General features: G+C 58.4%; 5 protein-coding genes and 2 non-coding genes across 12 annotated transcripts; 5 read left to right on the top strand and 2 right to left on the bottom strand.

The window, feature by feature from the left end:
• The first annotated feature begins 163 nt into the window (after positions 1-163).
• Positions 164-4,591, top strand: SHFL (shiftless antiviral inhibitor of ribosomal frameshifting). Its single transcript, XM_086699152.1, has 8 exons — positions 164-484; positions 984-1,107; positions 1,302-1,351; positions 2,614-2,652; positions 2,843-2,992; positions 3,324-3,427; positions 3,558-3,712; positions 4,285-4,591. Exons 1-8 carry the CDS (start codon positions 464-466, stop codon positions 4,512-4,514), a joined length of 873 nt encoding a protein of 290 aa, XP_086555278.1. The 5' UTR covers positions 164-463; the 3' UTR covers positions 4,515-4,591.
• ANGPTL6 (angiopoietin like 6) lies at positions 4,550-11,967 on the bottom strand. 6 transcript variants are annotated; one of them, XM_086699145.1, is made up of 7 exons: positions 11,871-11,963; positions 10,725-10,814; positions 7,490-8,072; positions 6,616-6,793; positions 5,872-6,059; positions 5,522-5,792; positions 4,550-4,991 (listed from the first exon to the last, which is right to left on the bottom strand). In XM_086699145.1, exons 3-7 carry the CDS (start codon positions 8,063-8,065, stop codon positions 4,801-4,803), a joined length of 1,404 nt encoding a protein of 467 aa, XP_086555271.1. In that variant the 5' UTR covers positions 8,066-8,072; positions 10,725-10,814; positions 11,871-11,963; the 3' UTR covers positions 4,550-4,800. The 6 variants fall into 6 exon arrangements, with proteins under 6 accessions (XP_086555271.1, XP_086555270.1, XP_086555272.1 ...); XM_086699144.1 differs by having other exon boundaries at positions 10,732-10,814; XM_086699146.1 differs by lacking the exon at positions 10,725-10,814 and having other exon boundaries at positions 11,871-11,967.
• Positions 10,899-16,908, top strand: PPAN (peter pan homolog). Its single transcript, XM_086699148.1, has 14 exons — positions 10,899-11,014; positions 11,211-11,333; positions 12,811-13,142; positions 13,249-13,419; positions 13,921-14,022; positions 14,227-14,277; positions 14,382-14,552; positions 15,209-15,285; positions 15,488-15,595; positions 15,697-15,820; positions 15,935-16,013; positions 16,124-16,253; positions 16,330-16,490; positions 16,573-16,908. The coding sequence occupies exons 3-14, from the start codon at positions 13,125-13,127 to the stop codon at positions 16,782-16,784; spliced, it is 1,404 nt and encodes a 467-aa protein (XP_086555274.1). The 5' UTR covers positions 10,899-11,014; positions 11,211-11,333; positions 12,811-13,124; the 3' UTR covers positions 16,785-16,908.
• LOC112853093 (small nucleolar RNA SNORD105) lies at positions 14,070-14,156 on the top strand. The gene has a single exon (XR_003222897.1). It is a non-coding gene; the product is annotated as a small nucleolar RNA SNORD105 (small nucleolar RNA).
• Positions 15,334-15,413, top strand: LOC112853095 (small nucleolar RNA U105B). Its single transcript, XR_003222899.1, has one exon. It is a non-coding gene; the product is annotated as a small nucleolar RNA U105B (small nucleolar RNA).
• P2RY11 (purinergic receptor P2Y11) lies at positions 16,809-20,083 on the top strand. Its single transcript, XM_086699149.1, has 2 exons — positions 16,809-16,938; positions 18,741-20,083. The coding sequence occupies exons 1-2, from the start codon at positions 16,809-16,811 to the stop codon at positions 19,826-19,828; spliced, it is 1,218 nt and encodes a 405-aa protein (XP_086555275.1). The 3' UTR covers positions 19,829-20,083.
• EIF3G (eukaryotic translation initiation factor 3 subunit G) lies at positions 20,078-24,236 on the bottom strand. The gene is made up of 11 exons (XM_086699151.1): positions 24,113-24,236; positions 23,931-23,977; positions 23,359-23,442; positions 23,165-23,253; positions 22,936-22,995; positions 22,007-22,111; positions 21,724-21,913; positions 20,898-21,005; positions 20,658-20,794; positions 20,462-20,568; positions 20,078-20,181 (listed from the first exon to the last, which is right to left on the bottom strand). Exons 1-11 carry the CDS (start codon positions 24,130-24,132, stop codon positions 20,166-20,168), a joined length of 963 nt encoding a protein of 320 aa, XP_086555277.1. The 5' UTR covers positions 24,133-24,236; the 3' UTR covers positions 20,078-20,165.
• Positions 24,237-27,947: the final 3,711 nt, after the last annotated feature.

Below are 27,947 nucleotides of genomic sequence, written 5' to 3'. Positions count from 1 at the left end.
CGCCTGGTTCCTGCGGGAGGAGAGGAGAGGGTTATCAAGTGGGGGAGCGCGAACTGAGGGGGACACGGAGATCCAAGGCGGCGTTCCGATGCGGCCCCGCCCCCACGAGGGACGTGAAGACGCGGACCCCGCGCAGCGTGGGGACATGTGACCGACTGCAGAGGCCGCGCCGCCTCCACCGCCCGAGGTGCGCGCGCTCCGCCGCAGGGTGCAGACCCCTGGCGCCCGCCTGGGTCTGGGGCGCAAGAGCAGAGGCGGAGCCAGGGCGGAGCCAGAGCGCCCCGTCCACCTCCCCCCCACCCCCCGCAATCGAAAGCGAAAGAGGGGGCCGGGAAGGAAGGGCGGGGCCGCCCGGAGGCCCCGCCCCCTGCCCTGCGCGGCTGCTGGACCGACGGGCGCGCCCGGGTAGGGGGGCTCTGAGCGCGCAGTGCGGACCCTCGCGGGAACCTGCGCCGCCGCCACCATGTCTCAAGAAGGTGTGGAGGTAGGAGATGGCTACGGCTGGGCCGGGGTCTCTCAGGAGACTCTGGGGAGGGGCCGGGGGCGCGGAGGGGGCTTCGCAATTTCTGGAGACTCCATCCGAAGCCTAGACCTTCACTCTGGCTGGCATTGGCTCCCCTCAGAAAGGAGAATGACCGCCACATCCCCCAGAGTGAAATGCGGCCTCCTCGAGGAAAAGCGGGGGCTGCAGGGTCAAGGGTCAGGAGCCAGAGGTTACCTGGCCGGCCTCCTCCCTTAGTCTGGGACGCTCGCCCCAGTCCGCTCCCTCCCCCAGTGCCCTGTGGGGACTTTGGCTTTTTCCAGGAAATGCCGTAGAGGGATGGCGGGGGGAGGGGGAGGGATGGGGGCGGGGGGGGGGGGGGCGGGGGGGAGAGGCCAAAACCGAGGGTCAAGTTCGGGCTGGGAGAAGGATGCCTAGAGATGGGGGAGGGGCGATTGCTCCTCTCCTTACCCGATCGGAACCCCCCCTGTGCCCACCCCAGCTGGAGAAAAGCGTCCGGCGCCTCCAGGAGAAGTTTCATGGGAAGGTATCCTCCAAGAAGGCGGGGACTCTGATGAGGAAATTTGGCAGCGACCACACCGGCGTGGGGCGATCCATCGTGTACGGTGAGCAGGCTGGGGTCCCGGTCCTGGTAGGGGTTGGGCTTGGGGAGCACGCAGGAGAGGTGTGGTCTGTGTTAAGGGTAGGAAGAGGCGCTGAGATCATCTCCTGGGGAGGGTCTATGCTGGGACTCTGGGGACCCTGAAACTCCCACAAGATCCTTCAAGGACCTTTTACTTACACTTACTCTCCCCACCAGGGGTAAAGCAGAGAGATGGACAGGAACTGAGTAATGATCTGGATGCCCAGGTAAACTGCCCCCCTCCCTTCAAAGGATGGGGTGCCTGGGGAGGGGGAACAGAAGGGACCTGGCCTGTCCGTGATGAGCCCCTTCTGTGCACCACCAGTCCCCAACTCACGATCCACATTGACTTATTCACCTTTCAGTGATGTGTTAGACCAGGGAGACTCAAGCTGTAGGCACTCTTTACATGTCGATGACGTTAAGTAGGGGAGAGAGACATGAAACTAGGCAGTGAAATGAATCAGGATTAATGTCATTGTAGAGGACCCCTGGAGGTCAGGAAAGGCTTCCTGCAAGAGGGAATAGAGTAAGCAAAGGACACACATTCAGGCTGGGATAAACAGGAGATGGGAAGGAGAGAGGGGCTGGGAACCCCATGTAACGGATGGATGGATGGATGGATGGATGGATGGATGAAAGGCTTTGAGGCACAGGTGCAACACGGTCACTTGACCCCTTAAATGGCTTTGGTGGCTAGTGCAGTGTGGATTCCACCTCTTAGAGTTGCTAAAGAGTGTTAACAAAGTACACTATATTCTTTACAGTTACACGTGTAAAGGGTATGTTAAAAATAATAGGAGGGGCCTCTGGGGGGTGTGGCTGGTTCAGTCACTGGAGCATGTGACTCTTGATCTCAGGGTCATGGATTTAAGGCCCACGTTGCGTCTGGAGCCTTCTTAAAAATTTTAAAAATGAAAACAAACAATACTAGGAAAGAGCGCTGCCGTGGGACTTCCACATGTTGTTTTGAATTTCGTCACCCTATTGATCCATTGAGACAAGTCCTATTATTTACCACGTCCATTTTACAGATGAGGAAACTGAGAGAGTGACTAAGTCACTTGCCAGGGTGACAGAGCAAGCAGGCAGCAGCTGGGATTTAAACCTTGGCCACGAAGGATCAGAGCTGGGCTCTGAGATGCCCCTCATCAGGGATGCGGCTCATTCTGCCGCGCTCCCTCAGGGTGATCTCGGGCAACCCCTCTCCCAGCTCAGAGCCTCGGTTTCCTCATCTGAGCAGTGGGGATAATAGGTGTGCCCCCTCCCCTCCCCCTGCTCTCAAGGCTACTCTAAGGATAACTGAGGTCATGCGCCTGGCCCTCTAAAAGTGGACACTGGTCAGTCAGCACCTCCTGAGCTAAGGACACCCTAATCACATGGGGCCAGGACCCTGTCTCCCCACGCAGGAGCCCCGCCCCCAAGACACATTGGTAAAAAAGAGGTTTGAGCTGCATCCCCAGTTTCTGCCCCTGATGTCTCCACCCAGGACCCACCAGAGGATATGAAGCAGGACCAGGACATCCAGGTGGGTCCAGGGTATGGGATGGGGGAGGCAGAGTGAGGAGGACATTCCCAGGGGATGGTGGGGGATGTCCACGGACAAGAGGGAGAGATGTTACAGGGGCGGGAGAGGCGACATATCTGTAGAGGAAAGAGGGGTGACGTGTTTATGTTAGTGGAACAGGCGTGACCATCCTCTTATCCCCATCCTGCAGGCCGTGGCGACCTCCCTGCTGCCACTAACAGAAGCCAACCTCCGCATGTTCCAGCGTGCGCAGGAAGACCTCATTCCGGCCGTGGATCGGCAGTTTGCCTGCTCTTCCTGTGACCATGTCTGGTGGCGGCGCGTACCCCAGCGGAAGGAGGTGATAACCCGATCCCCATCCTCAGTATCTGAACTTCTGACCTAAGAGTATCGACCCTTGACCCTTGACCCGCAGTCTCAGAGCTCAACCTCCATCTCAGACCCTGCCCCCCAACCCTGAGTTGGACTTCTGAGCTCCTCCCCGACCCCAGAGCCTGTCCTCTGACTCCACAGTTCGACATCTACCACAGAAACCAAACCTGACCTCGAAACCACAACCCCAAGTCGGGCTTCTGAACCCCCCCCCTGATCAGTGGTGTGCACTGTGGCCAGGGTCAAGCTACCGGGGCTCACCTCTGACCGCAAGCCTGCCCCCCACTCTGCACACCCAGGTGTCCCGGTGCAGAAAATGCCGAAAGCGCTATGAGCCGGTGCCTTGTGACAAGATGTGGGGCGTGGCTGAGTTCCACTGCCCGAAGTGTCGGCACAACTTCCGGTGAGGGTGCTGACCCCCACCCCACCCTCCACGCCCCCTCCCCCCCACCCCCAGCCCCGCCCTTCCCTTCCCTGGTCCCACCCTGGCCCGGGCCTCACCTTTGGACCCTCACGGCCCTGCCCGCCCCCAGGGGCTGGGCACAGATGGGGTCCTCGTCCCCCTGCTACGGGTGCGGCTTCCCCGTGTATCCAACACGGATCCTCCCTCCACGCTGGGACCGGGACACGGACCGCCGCAGCACCCATACCCACTCCTGCTCGGCCGCCGACTGCTACAACCGGCGAGGTGAGGGCCTGCCACGTCCCCGTGACCTCCCTCGCTCTGGGCGGTCTCTGTGACCTTGACTCCTGGGACATCCGCCTCCCGGGCCTTAAGTACCAAGGTCTCTGCCTGCTTCTTCCATGTGCCTCCTAAGGCCTCAGTCCCCAAAGCCACGTAGCTCATCCCGTGACATCAGCCTCTCCTTTCACATCTTCCACGCACCGGCCTCCCATCGATCTCCAGGCTCCAACACCAGACCCTCCCCCTTCTAATACCCATCTCCCATGGCGTCAGCCACATTCCGTGCTCTTGCCCCTGAGACTGAGTGGTTCCCCCTGTGTCCTCGTGACCTCTGCCACGGTCTCTGTGTCTTTGGTTCCTGTTTTGTCTTCTGTAGTCTCAGGTGATGCCCATGTCCCTGGGTCTCTAGTGGCTTCAACACCTGTGACTTTCATCTCTGAATTTCCTGTAGGTCTGGCCCTACGGCCTGTAGCCTCAGCCCCTCCCCTCCCGAGCCCCCATGGCTGCAGCCCCTTTGCCCCCAGAGTCTTACGTGGGCCTCAAGCTCCATGACCTCAGAACCTCTTCCTCCCCAGAGCCCCACGTGCCTGGGACATCCTGCGCTCACCCCAAGAGCCGGAAGCAGAACCACCTGCCTAAAGTCTTGCACCCCAGCAACCCCCACATCAGTAGTGGCTCCACTGTGGCCACCTGCCTGAGCCAGGGGGGCCTCCTGGAGGACCTGGACAACCTCATCCTGGAGGACCTGAAGGTGGAGGAGGAGGAGGAAGAGGAGGAGGAGGGCGAGGGTGGGCATGGGGAGTGACCCCGGACAGGTGCAGATGCAAACCAGACACAGTCTGTGGATATTTTGTGTTGTTATAAAATATGAGCTCAAACTGAGATCTAAATGCCCTCGAGGAGCCATTTGGGTCTGCGACATTGGCAGGGGGATTCCTGGGTCCCGTTTTCAGGACCCCGGGGAGCAGATTCACAACAGGAGAGTGTGTGGGACGTGGCCCGCACTAAGTCACAAAGCAGGGGTAGCCAGGACGACTTGGGCTCCTGCTGACAAACATCCTCTGGGACCTGGGGGACAGATGGACAGACGGTCACAGCCTCAGGGGCCGGATCAGCATGGCAGCCTTCTTGAGAGAGTAAGCCCCGCCACGAAACTCAGCCCAGTAGACCCCATCTTGGTAGCGGCTGCGGTAATGGCCGCCACGGTGCCACACGCCATTGAGGTTGGAGTGGGCACAGGCATGGTACCACCAGCCTCCCCGCTGGTACAAGGCACAGTTACCTGAGGAGAGAGAAAACCCATGTCCTCTTACCAGAATAAAAACCTCTACGAGCATCTCAGCGCAAGGCTTTTGCCACGCATCCCCTGGCCCTTCCCACTCTTAGTGAACGCAACCCTGATCCTCTCTCCTCACCAGATTAAGAGCCCTGGCCCCTTTCTTTTTTAGAGTAATAACTTTAATTCCTTCCCTATCCCCCTACCAAAGTACACGTTATACCTTTTCCACTCTTTCTGAAAACTAGAAGCTCTACCTTTATCAAGGGAAAAATCTTCCCTACTTCCTTTCTGGAATAAGACTGCTAGCTCTCCTTGCCTTTCACCAGAACAGGGGGAAGCAACTGCCTCATGAAAGAAGGAATCTAGGCTCTCTGTCCCCTCACCAGAATAAAAGTCCTCCCCTCTGTTCTCTTGCTTACCCTGATCCTTACCAGAGGGAAGTGTCACTCCGCTCTTTTCATTCTTTGCATTCCCTCCCTAGGAGTCCCTCCTCCCCTGTCCCCACTCCCCACCAGAATAAGAGCTCTGCTTACCAGAATAGGAGTCTCGATCCCTATCCACGGTGCTGAAAGGCTTGTCATTGTGCCAGGAAAGAGAGTCTCCAGCATCTCCATGGTACTGGCCAAGCCGTAGGCGATAGTGGTCACTCTCAGGCTCCAGGGAGAAACCATCATAGTGGGCACGTGCACTACGCCCTCCCCAATCCTCCAGGAGCACCAATAACTCATGGTCCCCACGGCTGGTCAGCTGATGCACAGGTTCCAGACCCAGCCAGTATTCTCCATCAGGCTGCCCGAAGCCCACCTGGCAGGACAGGAAAGTCAGCAGGTCAGAAGCAGGTCCCCTCCCCGACACAGCCCTGCCCCTGCCCGCCCACGCCCACCTTGTAGTGCTGCCAGGTGGTGAAGAAGTTGACAGAGCCATCTTGCCGCCTTTGGATCACAGTCCAGCCTCCACCCTCCAGCTGCTGCTCACACCACGCCGACCCCACGTGCCGACCCAGTCGCAGTTCATACACACCACTCTGCCTGTGGCCTGACCGGTGGGCCTCTGCACAATCCTGCCATGGGCCTGTGGGTACAGAGATATGGGGAAGGCACAGCCTGGACCAACCAACCCCTTGTTGGTATATAGATCTGCATTCTTCTCTCATCCCCTCACCAGAACAGCAGTCCTGCCTCTCCCATTCCCTGGCCAAAATAAGAGCCCCAGTACCCATGTCCTTACCTGAGTTAATACTCTGGTTCATTCTTTTCTCACTACAGCAAATGTGGAGCCTGGGGTACTTAAATCCTGGTTCTAAAGCCTCACCAGAGTAGAAATCCTGAACATGACCCTCTGAGCTCGCTTAATTTCTTACCAATAAGCAGTCCTAAATTCCCTGTCCCCTCACCAAAAGAAAAGACTTTCCTTTCCTATTTTCATACCACAGTAAGGATCTTGGTCTTTATCAGGATGAGAGCCATGGCTCCTTGTTCGATCACCAGAATAAAAGCATCCTTTCTTCCAGTGCTCTTACCATGAGAGAAATCTGCCATTAAAATCCTGGCTCCTATTTCCATCTCCTCACAATGCACTGGGAACTCCCTAGCTTCTCACATCCCCAACACTCCTGCCCTCATCTTACCTGTCGGTTTGGTGGGGACAGCAGGGTGCCCTGCAGGCACAGGAGAAGCCAAGGGCCCCTGCTGTCTCGGGGTCTGGTCTCTCAGGGGCTCTGGAGCCGGGTCTAGCCTCCTGCTGGTATCATTAATGCCACCCACCAGACTGACAGGAACCACAGGCACCAGGGGCGGTGGCAGGACCTGCGGTGACCAAGAGACTCAGATGTGATTGCACTAGCCTTCAGTTGAAAAGACACTGGGCCCCTAAATCTCCCAACACCCAGATGGGTGGATCAGGCAGGGGCATGTCCCAGCCCTAGAACGGATACTTCCCAAAGCCTAACTCTAGCTGTCAAGAGCAGCGCTGAGCTTAAATTCCTGCTCTGGTGTTCACAGCTTAACTTATCTGACTCTGACTCTCCTTTTCTGTAAAGTATTGATGGCAAGAGTACCTCCAACAAGGAGTATTAGCTTACTGAATGCTCCCAACAGCCTTGTGAGGTATGGGTTGTCACGGAGCAACAATCTTATTCAAAATTAGGGCCAGCCATGTTCCAGAATTAAAAATAATATAACAGAAGTTAGAACAGTAGCACAGGGTCTATATTTATATCACATAACACCTCCCTAACATGGATCCTTGGTCTTTACGTAATAATATGCTTGATTACAGGCACTATGAATATTTATATTAAGTGGATAAGTAAAGACTTTAGGTAGTCGCCAGCCGCGTTCTGATCCAAATGAGCTGTGGAAGGAGAAGCAGGAATCTGGTATTTGGAGCTTTTCGGATTTCAAAACTGCGTTTCAGAGATCGTGCGTGGGGTTGCAAGAGCCCCATCTTACAAATGATGCAAACAGGAAGTGGCTACGATTCCTGGCCAGCTTTAAGGTTACCTGCTGCTGCCCACCCGTGCCCCCCGGGCACAGGCGCTCCAGGCGGGCGATGAGGCCACTCTGCTGGGTGACCAGCTGCGCCAGCTCCCGGAACTTGACATCCAGCTGGTGGAAGCGGGCGGCGGCGCGCTGCGCCTCGGCTGACACGTTGAGCACGCGCTCCCCAAGCAGCGCCAGCAGAGCAGCGGGCTCCGCCCCCGGTCCTGGACCCGCCCCCGGCCCCGCCTCGTGCTGCAGCTGCGCGCGCAACTGGCCCAGGCGCGCGCTCAGGCCGCGGCTCTCTTTGCGCAGCGCGCGCACCTCGCCGGCCACGGCGCCATCCGCCGCCGCCAGCCGCTGAAGTTCGCGCAGCAGCTCCTCGTGGCGTCCCACGCGCATGCGCAGCGCTGCCACCTCGCTGGCGTTCACGGCCTCCGCGGCCGGGCGCGCAGCGGACGGCCCGCTCCAGCACACGGCGCCCGTGAACTTCTGCTGCGGCAGCACGAAGGTGTAGGTGCAGCGCGGGGCGCCCGCCCGCGCCCACGTCGCGCCCAGCAGGAGCAGCAGCTGCAACGTGCGCAGCTGAGGCGCCGACATGGCAGACCTGAAGGCAGAGGACGAACAGGAAGGAGGGGAGTCCCGGGAGCCTAGACGGGCCCCCGACTCTCGGGTTGCGCCAAACCCGCGTTGCTCCAGGTCCCCGCCCCCAGGCTGAGATGCCCCAGGGATCCCACCCTGGCCTTTCCACTTGGTTCCCGGCGCCCTGCGGGACAGCATGTCATGCATTCATTCAATGAGTGCTTGCTGTGTGCCAGCCACGGTTCTAGGAACTACGGTATGGAACAAAACACAAAACTTCCTTCCCTGATGAGCAAGAAACAAAATAAATAAGCTATAGGGATTAATAGAGTGTATTAGCCGGTGTTAAGATAACAGGAAAACAGAGAGATGTGGAGATCTGGGCCCTGGCAATTTGAAAGGAGGGAAGACCTCCTGGAGGAGGTAAGGGAGGAAGTAATGAGGATATCTGGGGAAGAACAGCATCCCTGGCAGGGGGAACAGCAAATGCAAAAGCCCTGAGGCTAGACCGTGCCTGATGTATTAAAGGAACTTATGGGGAGGCAGGAGCAGAAGGAGAACGGGGGAGAGGGGTGAGGTGGGGTGAGAGATAAAGTCTCACTAACTCAGTCTAGTAGCAGAGGCCCCATCTCCCCAAATCCCAGAGTCATTCCTGTCTCCTCTTTTTTCACAACAGATCCAACCTATCAGCCAGGCCTGTCAGCTCTTCTGTTTGGACCCTGAATTCCTCCACATTCCCCCATGCTCACCCCCCACCATGATCCCAGCTCAAGACACCATCTGGATTTCCTTACATCAGCTGCCCCCCAGGCCTCCAGTTGTCTGCCATCAGCCTCTGGTCTGTTTCTCCCACAGCTGCCAAAGAATCAGGTCATGTCTCTCCTTTTCCTAGAGAACCCTTTGTGGCTCCCAGCTCACTCAGAGCAAAAGTCCAAGTCTTCCTGCGCCCCCACAAGGCCCTGCACCCTCTTCCTGCCCCCTCCCTGCCCTCCTCTCCCACTCACCCCTCACTCACGGTGTTCGAGGCACACTGGCCTCCTAGTTGCTCCTCGAACACACCAGGCACAGTCCTGCCTCAGGGCCTTTGTACTTGCCCTTTCCGCGGTCTGGAACATTCTTCCCGGAATTTTAACATGGCCTCCTCTCTCTCCTTACTCAGGTCTTAGCTCAGATGTCCCCTCCTCAGAAGCCCTCCCTGACCACCCCCATTTAGCGTTGCTCCTCCTGGGCACTCTCTGTCACAGTCCCACTTTGTCATTTTAGCATCTGCCTCTCTCTGCGACTGCCTCGTTTGTTTGCCGGTGTTTATTATCTGAATTCCTCCACCAAAATACCCACTCGCAGAGGCTGGGCCTGGGTTTTGTTCAGTGCACGCCCCTCAACACTCACATGCCCCAGCTCTGTCGTACCCTCCCCGGTGTTGCCCTGCTCACACAGGTGAGCTCCTATGCATGTACTGTGGCCATCTCGCTGGCTCCCCTTGCCTTCTCTCTCGGGGTTCAGCCGCTTGCAGCCCCTCAGATGAGGACACACAGGCCTCTCACACGCACTTGCCAGCACTCAGAACACATCTCCCACGTCCACACGTCACCCCGGTCTGCCCCAAGTTCCACTGTGTCCAAACCCACATGTCCGGGCGGCCACACGCACGGGCAGGTGCCTCGAGGTCTTCAAGGCCACACACATTGCCTTGTTCACACATTCAGCGGACTCTCCTTTCGTGCCTGTTGTGTGCCAAGAGCTGGCCCAGGCAGCGGACCGCCCAGGACCAACACAGACAACTCCCTGCCCCCAGGCAGCTGACGTCCTGGATGGGAAGACACATGGTTGGTAGGTCAGAGGGTGGTAAGTTGTTAGAACACTTAAGTGGGGATGCGGGTGGGGGTTCTGGGATGAGAGGCCTTTTTTTTTTTTTTAAGATTTTTTAAATTTTGAGACCGCAGGCACGCGAGCAGGGGAGGTGCAGAGAGAGAGGGACAGAGGGAGAGACAGGATCCCAAGCTGGCCCCGTGCTGTCAGTGCACAGCCCGATGAGGGGCTCGATCCCATGAACTGTGAGATGGTGACCTGAGCTGAAATCAAGGCGAGGATGTTCAACTGACTGAGCCACCCAGGTGCCCAGAGGGGCCGTTTGAAACAGAGGGGTCAGAACTTACTAAGGACACTTGAGCCAAGACCTGAAGGAAGAGACAAGGGTAAGAGCATTCCAGGCACAGGGAGAAGCAAGCCCTGAGCTAGAGCCTTTGAGGTGCCCAAGGAATAGCAGGGAAGCCTGTAAGACTGGAACAGAGCGAGCAAGGGGGAGAGCAGGAGGAATCAGAACAGGGAGGGGACGGGGCCAAGCGTGCAGGGTCTCGTGGGCCCCAGAAGGACTTGGGCTTTCACTCTGAGTGAGGTGCAAGCTCCAGAAGGTTCTGAGCTGGAGAAAGGCACATTTGCTATCATATATGCACACCAAGCCGGATCTCTCCTTGCCCCCTCCTCGACGACACCAGGCCCCCCACGACAGGGATGGACCACACCCCTTGGAGCCAGACTACATGTGTAACATCCACCACCTTCCAGGAGCTCAACCTGGGGTGCGAAGGAGGCCTGGAGAAGCCCGGGTCGCCAAACGGGTAAAATCGGCCTCCCCCTGTCCTCATGCCCTCCTTCCCTCTCACCTCTCACCTCTCACCTCTCACCTCTCAGGACCAAGACCCTGAGTCCAGCAAGGCTTGCAGCAGACGAGAAGTCCCAGGAGGAGCTGAGGGTCCAGGAGGAGCCTCTGAGTGAGGAAGGGGAGAGGCCGGTGGGAGAGCAGGAGGGAGGAGGCTTGGTAACCACCCCTGTCCTCCAGAGCTTGGAACCAGAGCCGTGGTGCTGAGACCAGGAGCTCCAACTGTAAATATTTATCATTTCTTGCATGAGAACCGAGGCAGAATGGCCAGACCCCTTTGCCCAGGCCACCAGGGCCTGATAACACAGGTCAGTGCTCCGGATGTTCCCCCCACAGCAGAGCACAGAGCGTGGGAGGCTGCAGGCCCCGTGAGGCGGGGGGGGGGGGGGGGGGGGGGGGGACAGGGGGAGGACACATACACACCACAGAGAAAGACAACAGGAAACGTTGGCACCTGCTGCCGCCAGGCGTGCCTCTAAAATCCATGCCTTCTATCTCATTTAGCCTTTGCCTTCACAACCTTTGTTCCTACGAAGCCTCATTTTACAAGAGGGAAAACTGAGCCTGAGGGAGGGTGAGTGGTTTGCCCACAGCCACACAGCTGGAGAATGGTGGAACTCAGCCCAGGTAACTTGGCTCCCGCACTCACACACATATACCCTGACCTGCCACACACCGTGTGCCCACGACAGGGCAGAAATCAAGACACACGGGTTTCCAATGAGACAAACCACTGCACGGAGCCACAAAGGTAGACATGGAATCTGTGTGTGTGTCTGCGGATTTGCCCGGCACAGGCACATATGAAGACATGGCTGGAAACATAGCACAGATTCTGGCAGCCACACACACACACACACACACACACACACACACACACACACACCACGACTTAAAGGAGAATACCCTGTGGGCAGAGTGGGGTCTCACACTGGCAAGCACAGAGGCGCTAACCAGGTAGACAGTGAAACCCTGGTCCCTGCCCACTTGCCCACCACAGTGTACATGTTCCCATTTGTCTCCCACGCACACTGTCACATCCTCAGGTCAAATCATGCAGGGACAGAAAACATGCGGTCATTCCTCAGAGGTACAAAGGGACCCCCATAGAGCCCCCCCAGAGCCTGGTCTAGGGTCTCCCACCTGCACAAAGGCCTCACTGACCTGCAGACACACTCTCAGGGAGCAGCCTCCTTCGCCTGGTTCCTACTGTCCTGAACTCGTAACCCGAGTGGACTCCCGGGCTGAAAGAGGAAATGGTCGTCCCAGATCTGAGAGAGGCTGCCAGGCTGGGCTCCAGGCCTGGGCTGGGGCCCCCCCACACTGGGCCCCTCGGCCCCCCACCCGCAGCCCCCTCCAGCTTCCTCCATTGGCAGCAGAGAGGAAACCTCATAAGTCACAGAGAGGGACTGACAGATGAGAGAGAGAGAGTACAAGAGACAGAGAAGGGGAGAGACATGGGAGGAGATGGACAGAGACGGGGCGGGGGGGGGGAGTCAGGAAGAGGGATGAGAAGAGAGAGATGGGGATAGAGACATAAGAGAGATGGAAACTTGAAGGCAATGAAAGAGACAATTGATGGCAAAGACAAAGTGGGGCAGAGGGAGACAGAGATAGGAAGAAGACAAGGATGGGGAAGGGGAGACGGAGGAGGGGAAGAGGAGAAAGAATTGGGAAGGAGAGACAGGAGAGAGGAAGCAAATGGGGGAGGGAAAGCAGATGGTGGAAGGAAACCTATGGGACAGGGAAAGAGACGTTGGGGGCGTCCCTTTTCCCCACCCCAAGGTTCTGGGGAAGAAGCCAGAGGCCTGAGGCCAAGACTGGGGCTTTGAGCGGAAACCGGGAGGGGGTGAGTTATTCACAAAGCGCCCGCCTTGCCCTAAGTTTCCAGAAGGTGATGTGGAGTTTCCATCTCTCCGCCGCAGACAGGGCCCCCGGGGAAGACCGCTGGCCCTCAGGAGCTGGGGGCCTATATACGTAATTGCTATGCTCTACCCATTTCTCTGGTTGTTCCCCAAGTGCCTGGTGCCTTTGTGCCAAGCATTGTGCATCATCTTTCTTAGTAAGTGGATCAGAGGGGAAATGAGTACCATCCTCTCTTTAGAATGCTTGTAGGAGCCTCAGAGTGGATAAAATGGCTGTCAAAATCGCCCAGCTGGTATAAATGAGCCGAAGTAGGATTCGAACCCCCAACTTATTTCTCCGAAGCCGGCGCCGCTTCGCTGAGACACTGGCCCCGCCCGGTTTCCACAGAAACAAGCACCAGGTGTCTCCGTAGCAACCCCTCTGTGGCTTTCTGCTCGCCTGGTGACGTCACCGCGCAGTTCCGCCTCACGTCGTCACCTCGCCGGCGCCGGAAGTGAGCGGCGCGGCGCCGGAAGCACCCGGCAGAAGCGTCCCAGCGGAGGAGTTGGCGGCATGGGGCAGTCGGGGCGGGTGAGGCGCGGCGGCCTGGGGGCGAGGGCGCGGGCGGGGCCGGTGGGGGGCCGGTGGGGTCCCTGCGGAGGCCGTGGCGCTGACCGCTCGCCTTTCGCCCCTGCAGTCCCGTCACCAGAAGCGTGCTCGCGCCCAGGCGCAGCTCCGCAACCTCGAGGCCTACGCCGCGCAGCCGCACTCGTTCGTGTTCGCGCGGGGTCGCGCGGGTCGCGGCGTCCGGCAGCTCAGCCTGGACCTTCGTCGGGTCATGGAGCCCCTCACCGCCACCCGCCTGCAGGTCTGCACCTCCCACCCCGCCTCCATCAGCCTTTGGCCCCGTCTTCGCCGCTACAGAGGTGGCTCCAACCGCAGAACCGCGCGAGCCTTCAGGCCCCCTGGCAGGAGAAGGGGACCTTTATGGGGACCATCGTCCCTGCCTCTTCGGATTTTGTGGGGCAGCTGCGAGGGGGCGCAGATGAACCCGCTTTGGCTGGATGTCTAAGACTGGTGGTTAAAAAGGGACTAGAGTTAGCAAAGCTCGAGTGGAAACTTGGGTTCTCTCAAAGGCCTGGAGAAAGTTAATTAACGTCGCAGGGCCCAGGTGGCTCATCTGCAAAATGGGCCAGGCACAGTAAACGAGCAAATTTAAGTCGGGTTAGGTCCAGAGGTCAAGAACATTCCACTCCTTTCTTTCTGCGACAGGTTAAATGCAAGAAAGGGCATAAGAGCTTCAGCTTATAGCCCTTGCTCGCGGAGAGGATACCTAACGATCTTTCCATTTTGTGTTTGTAATTCTCAGATACGAAAGAAAAACACTCTGAAGGATTGTGTGGCAGTGGCGGGGCCCCTTGGGGTCACACACTTTCTGATCTTGAGTAAAACGGAGACAAACATCTACTTTGTGAGTTAACACACCCACACCCCTCATCTTCCCCCTGCCCTCCTCCTCCCCCAACTCTCACGATGAACCCATATGCCTCTGAGTTGCCATGATTCTGGCTTCAAAGTAAACGCTCTGAAGAGATGGGGCGGAGGTTCCCACTCCCTGCTGCCTAGCCGGACACCTTGACTCTGACCAATCCTTTTGTTTTGTTTTTCCCCGTAGAAGCTGATGCGCCTCCCAGGAGGCCCCACCTTGACCTTCCGGATCAATAAGGTAAGGGTCAGAGGTAATGAGGGCCATGTTGGGTAGAGGATGAATTCAGGGAGGGCGCCAGCCATGTGTGGCTGTCAGGCCTCACTCCTCCCCCCGTCCTGCAGTACACACTAATGCGCGACGTGGTCTCCTCCTTGCGCCGACACCGCATGCACGAGCAGCAGTTTGCCCATCCGCCCCTCCTGGTGCTCAACAGCTTCGGCCCCCACGGCATGCATGTGAAGCTCATGGCCACCATGTTCCAGAACCTGTTCCCCTCCATCAATGTGCACAAGGTAGGCTGGGCCTGGGGCGGTGACAGGTGAGGGTGGTAGGGCGGACAGTAGGTACCACACGTAGGCCCTTGGCTTGTTTGCTCGGTCCTTGCCTCTCAGCGCGGAGGCAGAGCACTCTGGCTCCTGAGGTCACATCTCCCTCACGTGTTCGTGACCCTGGGGTAACAGACTCCCTCGTAAGCTTTCTTCCTCTCTGAAAGGTGGAGAATGATCCTGATTGTCCTTTATTTCTTGAGTGGGGATTGAGTATTAGCCTGAGCAGCGTGCCAGGTACTTGGGACACCAGTTGACGGATGGGGAGACAGACTGACAGAGGGGAAGTCATTAGTCAGAGGTTAGACGCAGAGGGCAGGACTGGGTTTTTTAAGCTGTCTGGCTCCAGAGCCCTAGTTCCTAATCCCTGGCACCAGCTGGTCTCAGGTAAGGCTTGTTAGGTGCTGATCATCAGGGAGCAGTCCACCACAGTGTGGACGGCTTCGGTGGGCCTCAGAACCAAGAACTCTAGCCAGTGCGCCTGCCACTCCATTAGTCCCCCCAGTGCCACATCTCCCTGCTGAGAGATTTCTGGAACAGGGCCAGGGCCTGCTGTGGCTCCAGCACACAGGGAAGCCCGTGGGCAGTTGACATGTTGCTGTGCCCTCGCCTCTCCCTTCCAGGTGAACCTAAACACCATCAAGCGCTGCCTTCTCATCAACTACAATCCTGACTCCCAGGAGCTAGATTTTCGTCATTAGTGAGTACTCTTGTTGAGGGGCGGGGGGGAGGGGAGGAGGCAGGGCTTCCACGTGTGGCTGATGACAACGCTCCTGCTGAGGCTCTGTGATTGTCCAGTTTCAAAGTAAACGCCCTGACGCACTGTGGAAAGGGGAGGGGGGCAGAGCTGACCTCCAGTCTCAGGATCCCTAACCCCCCTTCTCACACCCTGGGTGTTGCAGTAGCATCAAAGTCGTTCCTGTGGGCGCAAGTCGTGGGATGAAGAAGCTTCTACAGGAGAAGTTCCCCAACATGAGCCGTCTACAGGACATCAGCGAGCTATTGGCCACGTGAGGAGGGCGCTGGGTGGGGAGATCACTACCGCGCCAGAGACCCCGGAGCTGTTCCAGGAGCCTGGGATCCCCTACTGACCAGTGTGTCCTCTGCACAGGGGCGCCGGGCTGTCCGAGAGTGAGGCAGAGCCCGATGGGGAGCACAACATCACGGAGCTGCCCCAAGCCGTCGCAGGACGCGGCAACATGCGGGCCCAGCAGAGTGCCGTGCGGCTCACTGAGGTGAGGGCCCAGCCCAGGGCAGGCACAGGGTCAGAAGTGACTTCCTCTGGCAGTTCCCCTCCCCCTTCCCCCCGGCCCTGAAGAAGGACTGACTCGTCCCCTGTGTCCCTCCAGATTGGGCCCCGGATGACACTGCAGCTCATCAAAATCCAGGAGGGTGTTGGGGAGGGGAACGTGCTGTTCCACAGTTTCGGTGAGAACGGGGCTGGGGAAGCAAGGGGCTGGGAGTCCAAGGCCCTCACGGGTGGGTCGCGAGGTGCACTGACACATCTGGGTCTCCGTGACCCATCTCTTCCCGCTCAGTGCACAAGACTGAAGAGGAGCTTCAGGCCATCCTGGCGGCCAAGGAGGAGAAGCTACGGCTCAAGGCCCAGAGGCAGGACCAGCAGGCCCAGAATGTTCTGCGCAAGCGGGAGCAGCGGGAGGCACACAGGTGTGTGGCCGTGGGCCGTGCAGGTGAGGCAGGGTCTCAGGTGCAGGCCGCCACCCTAAATGATCTCTCCCTCCAGGAAGAAGAGCCTGGCAGGCATGAAGCGGGCGCGGGCAGAGGCCAGTGGGGATAGCGATGCCGAGGACCCCGGCGCCCCCCCAGAGGGGACCGGCCAGCGAGAGGAAGAGGAGGATGAAGCCGAGTATTTCCGCCAGGCAGTGGGAGAGGAGCCTGATGAGGGTATGTGGCAGGGGTTGGTGCAGCTGGGCACCTTGAGCCCGTCCCTGTGGCCTGGTGGCCTTCACGTGGTCTCTCCCCACAGACATGTTTCCGAAGGCAGCCAAACGAAGACGGTCTGCCGGGCCCCCCGGCAAGAAGCAGCGAGGAAGGGGGCAGAGGCCAGATCGAGGCGCTGACCGGAGGCCTCCAAAGGCCAAGGGCAGGCCCCAGCGGGCCCAGGCCAAGCTGGAACGCAGAGGAGCTGCCTGGGAGCACAGGCGGGGCCGAGCACAGCCACCTAAGAAAGCAGTCTGAGGCCAGGCTGGTGCAGTGGATGGAATGCCCCAAATTGGGGCCCAAGAGCCTTTGCCCTGGGCTTCCACCTGGGTCTCCAGGGGCAGCCCTCGGTTTCCTTTCATAAAGGAGCGGTTTTCTCCAACCTCCCACGCTGGTGAATGCTTGATTTCCCGTGAGTCTTGCGTCTGCATTGGGAATGGGGAGAGCTGGAGTCCCATGGTAGAAAGCCCAGAGGCTCGGGGCCAGGAGCTTCTGGGAACCGGGCTAGGTTCGCGCCCACATCCTGAGCAGTGGACACGCAGGAACTGTTTTGCAGGTGAGGGCGATGGGCAGATTCAGTCTGGTGCCTCGGGGTGTCCTGGGCCTGTGCCCAGCCTAACCCCCCAGGCCCCCGTTACCTGCAAGCCAGTGACTAGGCTGCTCTGGAGGGCAAAGTGTGAGGAGGAAGGAGGCCGGGGGTGGAAGCGAAGCTGGCTGGTGTTGGTAGTGGGCGGAGCTGAGCTGCCAGCGCCGAGAGAAAGAGGGTGGGGCTGCTGGGAAGGAAGGGGCCCCGCCACGCCGCTGGTTAGCTCGGCAGCGGCTCGGCTCGGCACCAGTGCTCCTGGTGGCGCGGCTTCAGCGCTGGACCCAGAGGCAGGGCACGTGGGCCATGGCTGCCGCCACATCAGGTGAGGGTCCTGGCCCCTGTGGCGCTGCCCAGGACCGAGGCTGGGGGTGGCCGGCTCCTGGGAGGCAGACGGGAGGGACTTAATCGCGTCTGGACAGGGACTTCCTCCCAGGGCGGAGATGGGACGAGGAGGCAGAAGCGTGGTTGGGGAAGCAGTCGCGTGGGGGAGGGAGGGCCGCTGGCACCTTGCACGGAGCTCGTGGCCAGCCTGCTGGACAGACTGGGAGCAGGCCGTGCACCCAAAGCTGAGGCTAAGTTGGGTACATGAGAGGGAATCCATTCCAGATCTCTGTTCTGGTCCACGCTGCTGTGTCCCAGGCCTTGTTCTGGGCTCTGGGAAGCCAGTTGTGGGGCACTCCCTGCCCTCAGGAGAGGTCTTCTGGGTTGGGTTTGGTTTTTGTTTTTGTTTTTTTTTTCCTCTCAACAGGGGTCAGATGGAAGCGCAGGATTCGCATAAATAAGGGGGACAGGGTGCAGTTGTGATAATAGAGGGTCAGAATATCCTCTCAAAAAAAACCCTCTCAGGGCTAAAGACCAGGAGGTGAGTGGGGGCACTGGTGACTCAGGAAGAGAGAATCAGTGCAAAGGCCCTGAGGTGGAATGTGCGTTAAGGAATAGAAAGCCAGTGTGGGAAGAAAAAAACAAAGCTAGTGTGGGAAAGACCTAGGGAATGAGTCACAGGGAGATGAGAGGGAGCAGCTGGACGGAGGTTTGCTCCTGGGGCTCCTCCGTGGCAGAGGTGAGCACTGCCTTTTCCTCCCAGTGAGGAGGGAGCCTCAAAGGTGAAAGCTGCCTGATTCGGGTGTCTTTGGGTGCCCTCTGGAGGCCGTGGGGGGAACACGTTGGGAGCTGGGAGGCCAGTGCCTCTGACACTGAGAAAGTGACCGACTCTGAAGGTGGAGGCAGCAAGGCTTGATGGATTTGGGAGGGCCACGGTGGGGTTGGGGACTCCCCCAGACTCCCCCTCCTCCACGCAGGCCTGGTGGTTGTGGATTGTCATTGCTGGCTTATGGCTGTCACGTGAAGGCGATGACTGCCTAGTTCTGGAATTCAGGACCCAGAGCAAGCCTAGTAGATATCACCTGAAAGGACTCGGGCTTCTGACGTTTCTGGGCCCGATTTCCTCCGTAAGAAGTTGCTGTGGCTGGTGTCCCCTCCTGGGCATGGGAAGGACTCCAAGAAAGTGTGTCCCCAAAGGGCTGGTGCAGCCTGCCACGTGGTACGTAATCTGAAGGACTGGGCTCTGAAGGCATCAAAAGCCACGCGAGGAGGGACGGCGCTCACTTGGTGACACCATCTGCCCACAGGTGCCATACCCTGCCCGACCAACTTCTCGGCCGCCGCCGATCGCGTCCTCGGTCGTTTCCAGGAAGACTTTCTGTGGCCCGTGCTGGTGGTTGAGTTCCTGGTGGCCACGGCCAGCAACGGCTTCGCCTTATACCGCTTCGGCACGCAGGAGCGGCGCCCGTGGCACCCGGCGGTGGTCTTCTCGGCACAGCTGGCCGTCAGCGACCTGCTCTACGCCCTGACGCTACTCCCGCTGGCCGCCTACCTCTACCCCCCCAAAAACTGGCAGTACGGGGAGCTGGCGTGCCGCCTGGAGCGCTTCCTCTTCACCTGCAACCTGCTGGGCAGCGTCCTCTTCATCACCTGCATCAGCCTAAACCGCTACCTGGGCATCGTCCACCCCTTCTTCACCCGCAGCAGCCTGCGCGCCAAGCACGCCTGGGCCGTCAGCGCTGCCGGCTGGGTGCTGGCAGCCGTGCTGGCCGCGCCCACGCTCGGCTTCTCCCACCTGAAGCGGCCGCAGCAGGAGGGGGACTGCTCTGTGGCCAGGCCGGGGGCCTGCACCAAGTGCCTGGGGACGGCGGACCAGCACCTCGAGGCCTACGGAGCCTACAGCCTGGCGCTGGTCACGGCGGGCTGCGGCCTGCCGCTGTTGCTCACCCTGACGGCCTACGGCGCCCTCGGGTGGGCGGTGCTGCGCAGCCACGGCATGACGGCGGCCGAGAAGCTGCGTGTGGCGGTGCTGGTGGCCAGCGGCATGGCCCTCTACGCCGGCTCCTACGTGCCCTACTACGTGACGCTGGTGCTCAACGTGTCCGCCCGACAGCACTGGAGAGCCCGCTGCCCAGGCTTCGCTAACTCGGCCGAGGCCGAGGCGGCGCTGGATTGGAGGACCTACGTGAGCCACCAGGTGATGCGGGGCCTCATGCCCGTGGCCATCTGCATCCACCCTCTGCTGTACATGGCTGTGGCACCCAGCCTCGGCTGCTGCCCCGGTCCAGGAAGCTGCCTCGGCTGCGGGGAGAGCCAACCCCCCGAGGACGCCGGGAGCTCTGGCCAAGTCCTGCCCCTCAATGTCACAGCCACCCCCAAAACCTCGGGGTCCTAGTCCCCCGAGCTGAGCCGACGACCCGGCCTATTTTGAGCCACTGCCGCCTGCCCTGGAATCCATCCGAGAGCATGGCAGGCCCCAAACCGCCACTTCCTCCGTGGTCTACAGAAAGACCTGATGGGGGACTGAAGGTGCCCAGGCCAGGGAGGGCAGGAACTTCTGCCTGAAGCCCTGATCCCGGAGAGGGCTGGCCCCCACTAGCCACAGAACAAGTGACTAGACAAGGTGAATAAACAAGACAGCACGTGACAACCGCAACCTTTTTATTGCCGGGAGCCCCGCGCTCGGAGGAGCTGGCTTCCGTGGGGGCCCTGGGGGCCGGGTGGCTGCTGGCTTAGTTGGTTGACGGCCTGAAGAGAGAAACGGGTGGTGAGAACAGCCTGTGGGGGAGGAGTTCAGATCCCAAAGGGAATTCCAAGACTCCTTGCTACATACAACTGGGGCCTCCGTGGCAATGGGGGGGGGGGCAGGGTGCACAAGGCGCAGTGGGGCCTCCTTAAGAAAAGGACAGTAAATGACCCGTCCCACGGAACAAGCTTGGTGGCTATTAAGCTGGCGCAGGGCCTACAGTCTACCTGAGTGTTGGCTGTGACAAGGGGGCGGGAGGCAGGGGTGCAGCAGTGGTCTTACTTGGCCCACTCGACATTGAGGATGAGGTGGTCATATCCAAAGCCAGACACCCCGGCGATGGCGCGTGCGGCATCCTCACGGCGGTGGAAGCTGATGAAGGCAAAGCCCTGGGGGGGGGAGGGGAGGGCGGGGTGCAGAGTCAGGGGCACAACCAGGCCAGGCGACCCCTTCCCCAACCCCACAGCCACCAGCCCACCTTGGACTGGCCAGTGGTCTTGTCCTTCGCCAAGTAGATGCGAGATATGGAGCCAAAGGGCCTGAAGAGTTCCTGCAGGTCAGTCTCGCGAGTGTCCTCAGACAGGTTGGTGACACGGATGGTGGCGTTGTCGTCAGCTGGACAGGCAAGGAGAGGCAGCTGGTAAGAGAATAGCCCTCACCAGGCCCCGGACAAAGGATCGTCACGGGGGGAACGGGAAGCGCCCTCCCGCCGGCTCACCTCTGCGGTTGGGCTGCATAGACTCCCCGCGGCGGCTGGCCCCATCCCGCAGGCTCGGGGGCACGTACTTCCCGGTCTTGTTCTGGGTGGCCTGCACCGGCTCCAGCTCTGGAGGCCAAAGCAGTTGGGTCAGGCTCCACCCGCCACAGATGAGGGACAGGCCCGCCCCAGGATGCTGGCAGTTCTGGCCCCAAGCCGGGCCAGGCACCGTCTATCAAACTGCATGCATCTGGCTGGTTCTCAGGCCCCGTGGCCACATGGACATAAAGGTCACATCCAGGAAGTCTGAAGAAGCCACAGACGCTGATGCAACCCAAGGCAATCTTAGCTGAGGGCCAGAGGACCGCTCAGCTTCACAACACACAGGAACACGGCAGGGACAGTCCCCAGGTCCCACACACTCAGGCAAGTGCCACGTATGCTGCATATCAAGTCACAGGTGTAGAACTGTCTAGACACACACACACACACACGCAGAGCCGTGGTCGTGTCTGTGGCAGACACAGCACACTCGAGTCCACAACAGAATCACAGCTGGTAAGTCTCAAGCATGTGCGGTGTAGACACAGCCGTGGAAAGCAACGGTCTGCCAGCCCCAACCAGAAAGGATGCGCGACATCACCAGCAGTCACCAACCCAGCCACGCTCTCTCACGCACACCCAGGCCGCAGCCAGCCTCGCGGTGCTGACGTGAGAGGACAACTGGCGAGGGGGACGGCCCCGTCCCCAGACGGCAGGTGAAGACCAAGGACCCTCCCGGAGGTGCACGCGGTCCTCCCCGCCCCCGCCCCACGGACCGCCAAGCCGCATCCCCAGGCCCGGGCACCTCCAGGCAGCTTCTCCTTCTCGCCGGTGGACAGGCCCAGCTGCTCCGCCAACTCCTTCTGCATAGGCCCCAGAGTGTCCTTGTAGGGACAGCGGGTAGTCCAGTGGTCACCCTTGCAGATGCGGCAGGACACAATCTTCTGGCCCTTGAGCTTGTTCATTGGGTCCTCCTCTTCCTGGCAGTTCAGATCCTAGGCGGGCAGTCAGGGGACGCTCAGAGCGGGACTGCCACACCCCGGCCACCACCATCATGGCCACTGGCCCTGCCCTGTTGCCCCACTCACCTCTTTGCTAGTGATGAACGTCATGGACACATCGTCACTGACTGTGGTGGTGGCCACGTTGGGCCCCGGTGGGTCAAACTCTGAGTTCCCAAACTTCTTCCAGTTCTGGGCTCGGGGCGGGATGAGGGACAGGTTAAGGCCACGTGGGACCCCCTTCGCTGACATCCCAGACCACAGTAGCCTGTCGGGGCCTGAACCACATTCTTCGCCCTCCCCCAAAGCCCCCCCGAGCGGTGACAATGACAGTTCCTGCTTCCTAGCGTGTACCACTCCTGGCATGTGCCGGGCCTCAACCTCATGCCGGCTCCAGGAGGCAGGTAGGGACGGCTCTCAGCCCCAAGTTCCAGATGAGAGAGCCAAGGCCCAGCAGGAAGCAGCCGCACAGCCAACCATTCCCGGGGACCCGTGACAGTAGGTGGGCCAGCTCCCACAGGAAGCAATGCTCAGGGGTGTGCAGGGGTCACCCAGACCATGAGGGGCCTTGACCTAGTTAAACAAGCTAGGCCTCGGCCTCCTCCCCTAGAAGACGGGCACCACAAATGCTCCCCGCCTCCCAGGGTTGCTAGGGGGATCCGATGAGAGAACACTTCCCGCAGAGCACTTGGCACGGGGTCTGGCACAGAGAAAGGGCACAGAAAGTTGTGCCAAACGTATTTATCGTTACTCCTTCCCCAAGCGTGCAGCCTAGTCGATCAGGAACTGCTGTGACCACCTCAGGGGAGGGCTTGGCTCTGTTCCTCCTGGTGGACAAGCTGAGAGGACTGAGAATCTAACCCCACTGACTTTTCAGTGCCCCAGCAGAACACACACCGACCTCAGCCGTGCTCCAACACAATAGGTGCCTAAGACTAAAGGCACCAGAAAAAAGGGATTCCTAATTCCTCTGAGCCAGCCCCGGGGGAGCCCCCGAGACAGGAGCAGGGTCTCACCTTCCTCCTGGCAACAGCCTTTGAGGCCTTCCGAGTCTCAATTCTGAAGGTACGAACGATCTGTGGACGGGGGGGGGGGGGGGGGGGGGCGGGGGGAGAGGCTCGGACTTCCTGTGTCTCTGAGGCACCTGGAGCCAGCCAGCCCAACCCACCCAACACCCACACGCTGTCCCCTCCCGGCGCAAGTGCCCTCAAGAGCAAGGGCACCCACCTCCTCCCCCAGCCTCACCTTGAACTTCTTGCCGTCCTCATCTATCTTGTACTCCGTCACCGTCTTGATGTTTCCATTGATGACCTCCTTGGGAGGCGGCAGCGGAGCTGGGAGAGAGGAGAGGTGAGGGAGCTGCGCCCCGGGGAATGGGGACCAGGAGGGAATGCCGCTGGGGAGAGGCAGCCCCGAATGAAGCAGAGGTCGCCACTCACCTCCGGGCACTAACTCGGGTTCCGGGCTGGTGTCGCCAGTGGCCAGAGGGATGCCCTTGAGGAGCTCGCTGGTGACACATTTGTCTACAAAAGGGAGTGTAGGGAGGAAGGGTGAGCTGGAGGAGCGGGGGCGCCCGAGACAAAATGAAGGGCCCTTTGGGTGGAGGCCCACACGAGGAGCCCGGGAAGGCGGGACAAGGGCTGGGCGCTGGCGAAGAACTGCCCCGAGACAGCCGTGCCCGGACGTGGGGCTGGCTGGAGTAACCTCGAGCAACGGCAAGGATGGAAGCGGGGGCAGCCCATAAAGCCCTCCCGGCGCAGGCATAAAGGCAGGAGGCGGGCTGCTACAACTTCCTCCCCGGAGCAGCTACGAGGGCTGGGCGGTGGCACGGGAGGAGGGCCGGGCCAGCGATCATCTGGAACTGGCGATAGGCTGGCCCGGAGGATGGCGCGGGACAGAGGCCGCCGCGATGGGGCCTACGGGATCGGACCGCGGTGGCAGGGTCGGAGCAGGCGGCAGCGACCGGCCCGGGGGCTGGCTGAGGTGACCGGGGACGACCGGGCATACTCACCGTCCTCGCCCTCCTCCTCCACCTGGTCGGCCCAGCTGGGCTTCGAACTGCAAGAAGTTTGCGGAGGGGAGGGCTGGGTCAGCGAGGCCAGGCCCACGCCGCCTCGACGTACCCAGGCCCCGTGGTGCTCCCTAGACCCCCCAGCCCCCCTCCCAGGGTTCGCTCCGGGACCCCCGACTCACTCAAAGTCTCCAGTCGGCATTTCACGAGCCTCTCCACGCAGCCCAATCCCGGGCCAGAGACCGGAAGTGAAGGGAGCACGAGACTTCCCGTGCCGCCTAGAGCGGCCCGGCCGCAGCGCCCACAGCGCCCTCTGCGGACGGAGGTGAAGATGCCGGCTGGGTGAGCCGCTGGGCGCGGGCCCCCAGTCTGAGCGGAGGAGCGATCCATTTACCTTTGAGAAAAGTTTTTAAAAAACGTAATAACTATAAAGCTCACTTACTGAGAGCTTACTGTAGGCCAGGCACCGTGAGGAGGAAATTATCATTTTCGTTTTGCCGCTGAAGAAATCAAGGCTGGTCTTCCTAAGTCTGGGAAGAGTTTTCCTGATTCCAATGATCAAGATGTTGTCTCCCTCCTTTTCCATTTCATTCTCCCTCCTAACATTCTTGGCTCTCCGATGTGACCTTTTCCACTTATTTGTTTATTGCCCAACTCTCCCTTTAGAGTATTATTCTCAGTGGGAGCCACATGGCTCCCAAGAGGGCCAACAATAATTCTTGGCCTTAGGTATTACAATGGCTTGTGGCCCTCCAAAACCAACTCTTCTAAACAAGGTCTTTATTTTTTTTTAAGTTTATTTATTTATTGTGTGAGAGAGAGAGAGAGAGCAAGAGCGAGCAGGGGAGGGGCAGAGAGAGAGAGAGAGAGAGAGGAGAGAGAGAGAATCCCAAGCAGGCTCCACGATGTCAGCCCATAGCCCAACTCGGGGCTCTATCCTACGACTCTGGGACCATGACCCGAACTGGAATCAAGAATCAGATGCTCAACCAACTGAGCCACCCAGTTGCAATGCAAACCCAGCCCCAATGCAAACTTTCTGGGTGGAAATTCGATAGACAACATCCACTAAAACTTGAAATGAACATATGTGTATTTTGTTTTATGGTGGCAAAGACCTACAATATTCTATCAGTTTTAGGTGTGCATGATAGCGATTTGACAATTGCACAAATCATGCAGCATTCACAAGAAGTGCGGTCACCATCTGTCATCATACCACGTTATTCCAATATTATTGACTGCCTTCCTTATGTTTTCACCACCATGACTTGGTTACTTTAAAACTGGAACTTTCTACCTCTCAATCACCTTCACCCATCTCACCCATATCTGTTTCTTTAGAGCAAGCAAGTCATTCAACCTGTGAGAAAACTTGTAAATGCATGTGAAGATGTAAAAATTAGATACATGTGCAGTCTCGTTCGTGATAGAAAAAACTGGAAATGCTATCTGTCTGCTCATAGGTTAAATAGATTACAGTATATTATGCCACAATCTGTGTAATGCTCTGCAGTCTTCAAAGAACCGGATCCATTTGTGGTTATGTTTAAAGTTTATCTAAGTAGTCTCTGCCCCCAACATGGGGCTCGAACTCATGACCCTGAGACCAAGAGCCGCATGCTCTACTGACCGAGGCAGCCAGGCACTCCCGATTTGTGGCTTAAAAAAAAAAATCTCCAAGACACGAGGAGGGAGCAAGATGTAAAATGGCAGATGATATAGGGACCCATTCGTGTGAATGTTTAGTAGCACATATAGGTAGACACATGCAAACTATTTTCCGAAAAGAAATATCAAACTGTGTCTGAGGGATGCTTCAAGAGGAAGGCATCAGGGGAGGAAAGCTTGTTTTTGTTTGGACTTTTCTCCTATAGTTAACATTTTTTACCATGTGTATACATTATTTTGGTTTAAATAAAGGCATACACATAAAATTACACACTTTATGCTTTTTTGGGTTTTTTTTGTTTTGTTTTTGAGAGAGAGCATGAGCACGGGAGGGACAGAGGGAGAGGGAAAGAGAAATTTAGGAAGGCTCTATGCCCAGCACAGAGCCAGACATGGGACTCAATTCCGCGACAATGAGAGCATGACCTGAGCTGAAATCAAGAGTCGGACACTTAATCGACTGAGCCGCACAGGCGCCCCGGAATAGTTCTTGGGGCGCCTGGGTGGCTCAGTCGGTTAAGCGTCCGACTTCGGCTCAGGTCACGATCTCACGGTCCACGAGTTAAGCCCCACATCAGGCTCTGTGCTGACAGCTCAGAGCCCGGAGCCTGCTTCGGATTCTGTGGCTCCCTCTCTCTCTGTCCCTCCCCCGCTCACTCTGTCTCTCTCTCAAAAATAAACACCGAAAAAATATTTTTTTTAAATAAGCGAAATGCTTTTTCTCAAACATCATGTATCACTTTTACAAAAAGTCAGGTATCTCCCAAGGAAAAACAAGAGGCCCCAAGGGAGCACAGGGACGTAGGGAGAAGCTGGAGTCCGAGGGTGGATGGATAACAAAAAAAGCCCCCCAGTCCCTCTCCTCCAGCCCTCCCTCGTAGCACCAACATGCTTCCCGCGCCCAGAATCTCCACAGGACAGCAGCAAACCAGCTGTGCGAAGCGCACGAGGAGGGGAGTGGGGACACGCACACACGGAACGCATCCTCCGGGGATTCCGCGGCAGCTTCGGGGCGATTCGCTAGATCTCCCCGTGTAGACCGAATTCCACTTCTTGGTATTTTCCATAAGAAACAAACGCACATCCACGAGGACCCGCGTGTTAGGATGTGCACACGAACGTCCGTAGCCACTTTATTCACAATGGTAAAAGCCACTTTATTCACAATGGCCAAGCACCGCTTGGCTTAGTGGGCTAGGGCTACCACCACAGGAGCACCACAGGCTGGGGGTCAAGGACATTCCTGCAGGCTGGAAGTCCAAGCTCAAGGCATCGGGCAGGCTGGTTCCTCCCGAAGCCTCTCTCCTTGGCTCGGGGACGGCCATCTTCTCCCTGTGTCATCACGTGGTCCTTATATTGGAGTAGGGTCCACCTTAATGACCTCATTTTAACTCCATTATTTCTGTAAAGGCCTCATCTCCAAAGACACTCACATTCTGAGGTCCTAGGGGTCAGGGCTGAAACACGAGTTTTGGGGGCACACGATGGAGCCCATAATACAAGTCAAAAGTCCATCGGCAGATGAATGGGAAGCCAGAGGTAACTGTGTGCTTCTCTACAGCGGGCACAATGTAGCCATAAAGGAGCAAACTAATACCCACGGTGACGTGAATCCGCATCAGAGACACAAAGGAAGTGGCCCCACACGATAGCACTTGTGTGAAATCCTCAAACCACTACCTGAAGTCAGAACTGAGAGGCTCTCTGAGGGTCCCAGGGTGATGAGAGTTTCTAACACGTCCACCTGAGCAGGGGTGAGGACACGGGCAGGCACGCGCGTAAAAAGTAATTCAGCTGAGGGGGCGCCTGGGTGGCTCAGCCGGTGAAGCACCCGACTTCGGCTCAGGTCATGATCTCGCTGTTCGCGGGTTCGAGCCCCGCGTCGGGCTCCGTGCTGACGGCTCGGAGCCTGGAGCCGGCTTCGGATTCTGTGTCTCCCTCTCTCTCTCTCTGCCCCTCCCCTGCTCATGCTCTGTCGCTGTCTCAAAAATAATAAATAAACGTTAAAAAAAATAATAATAATTCAGCTGCGCTTATAAGATCTACACACCTTAATGAAATCCAGAGGGGAAGAAAGCAAGGTTCAGTCACAGGAAGAAGACCCCCAAGCCCAGCCATGATTCTTGACGGAGTCCATTAGATCAGAGGCCACAAAAGGATCATCGAAATCCATTCTCTCGCCTGCATCTATCAACTGCCATTCTATTGCAGACAGAGCTTTCTCCTCACCGGTGGGCACCACCTGCGTACTAAATACCGTTCGTGCCACAAGGAAGGCCTGAGTTCCCCCTCTGAATGACCTCGAAGTGCAGCCATCGCGTTTAATAAGTCACCTCAAATGGTCAC

Source organism: Puma concolor, chromosome A2 (assembly GCF_028749965.1).
Source record: "Puma concolor isolate L17-30 chromosome A2, mPumCon1.1.hap2, whole genome shotgun sequence".
Lineage (NCBI taxonomy): Eukaryota > Metazoa > Chordata > Mammalia > Carnivora > Felidae > Puma > Puma concolor.
The sequence above is the reverse complement of the archived record's forward strand: the minus strand, read 5'-3'. Positions and strand labels throughout refer to the sequence as shown.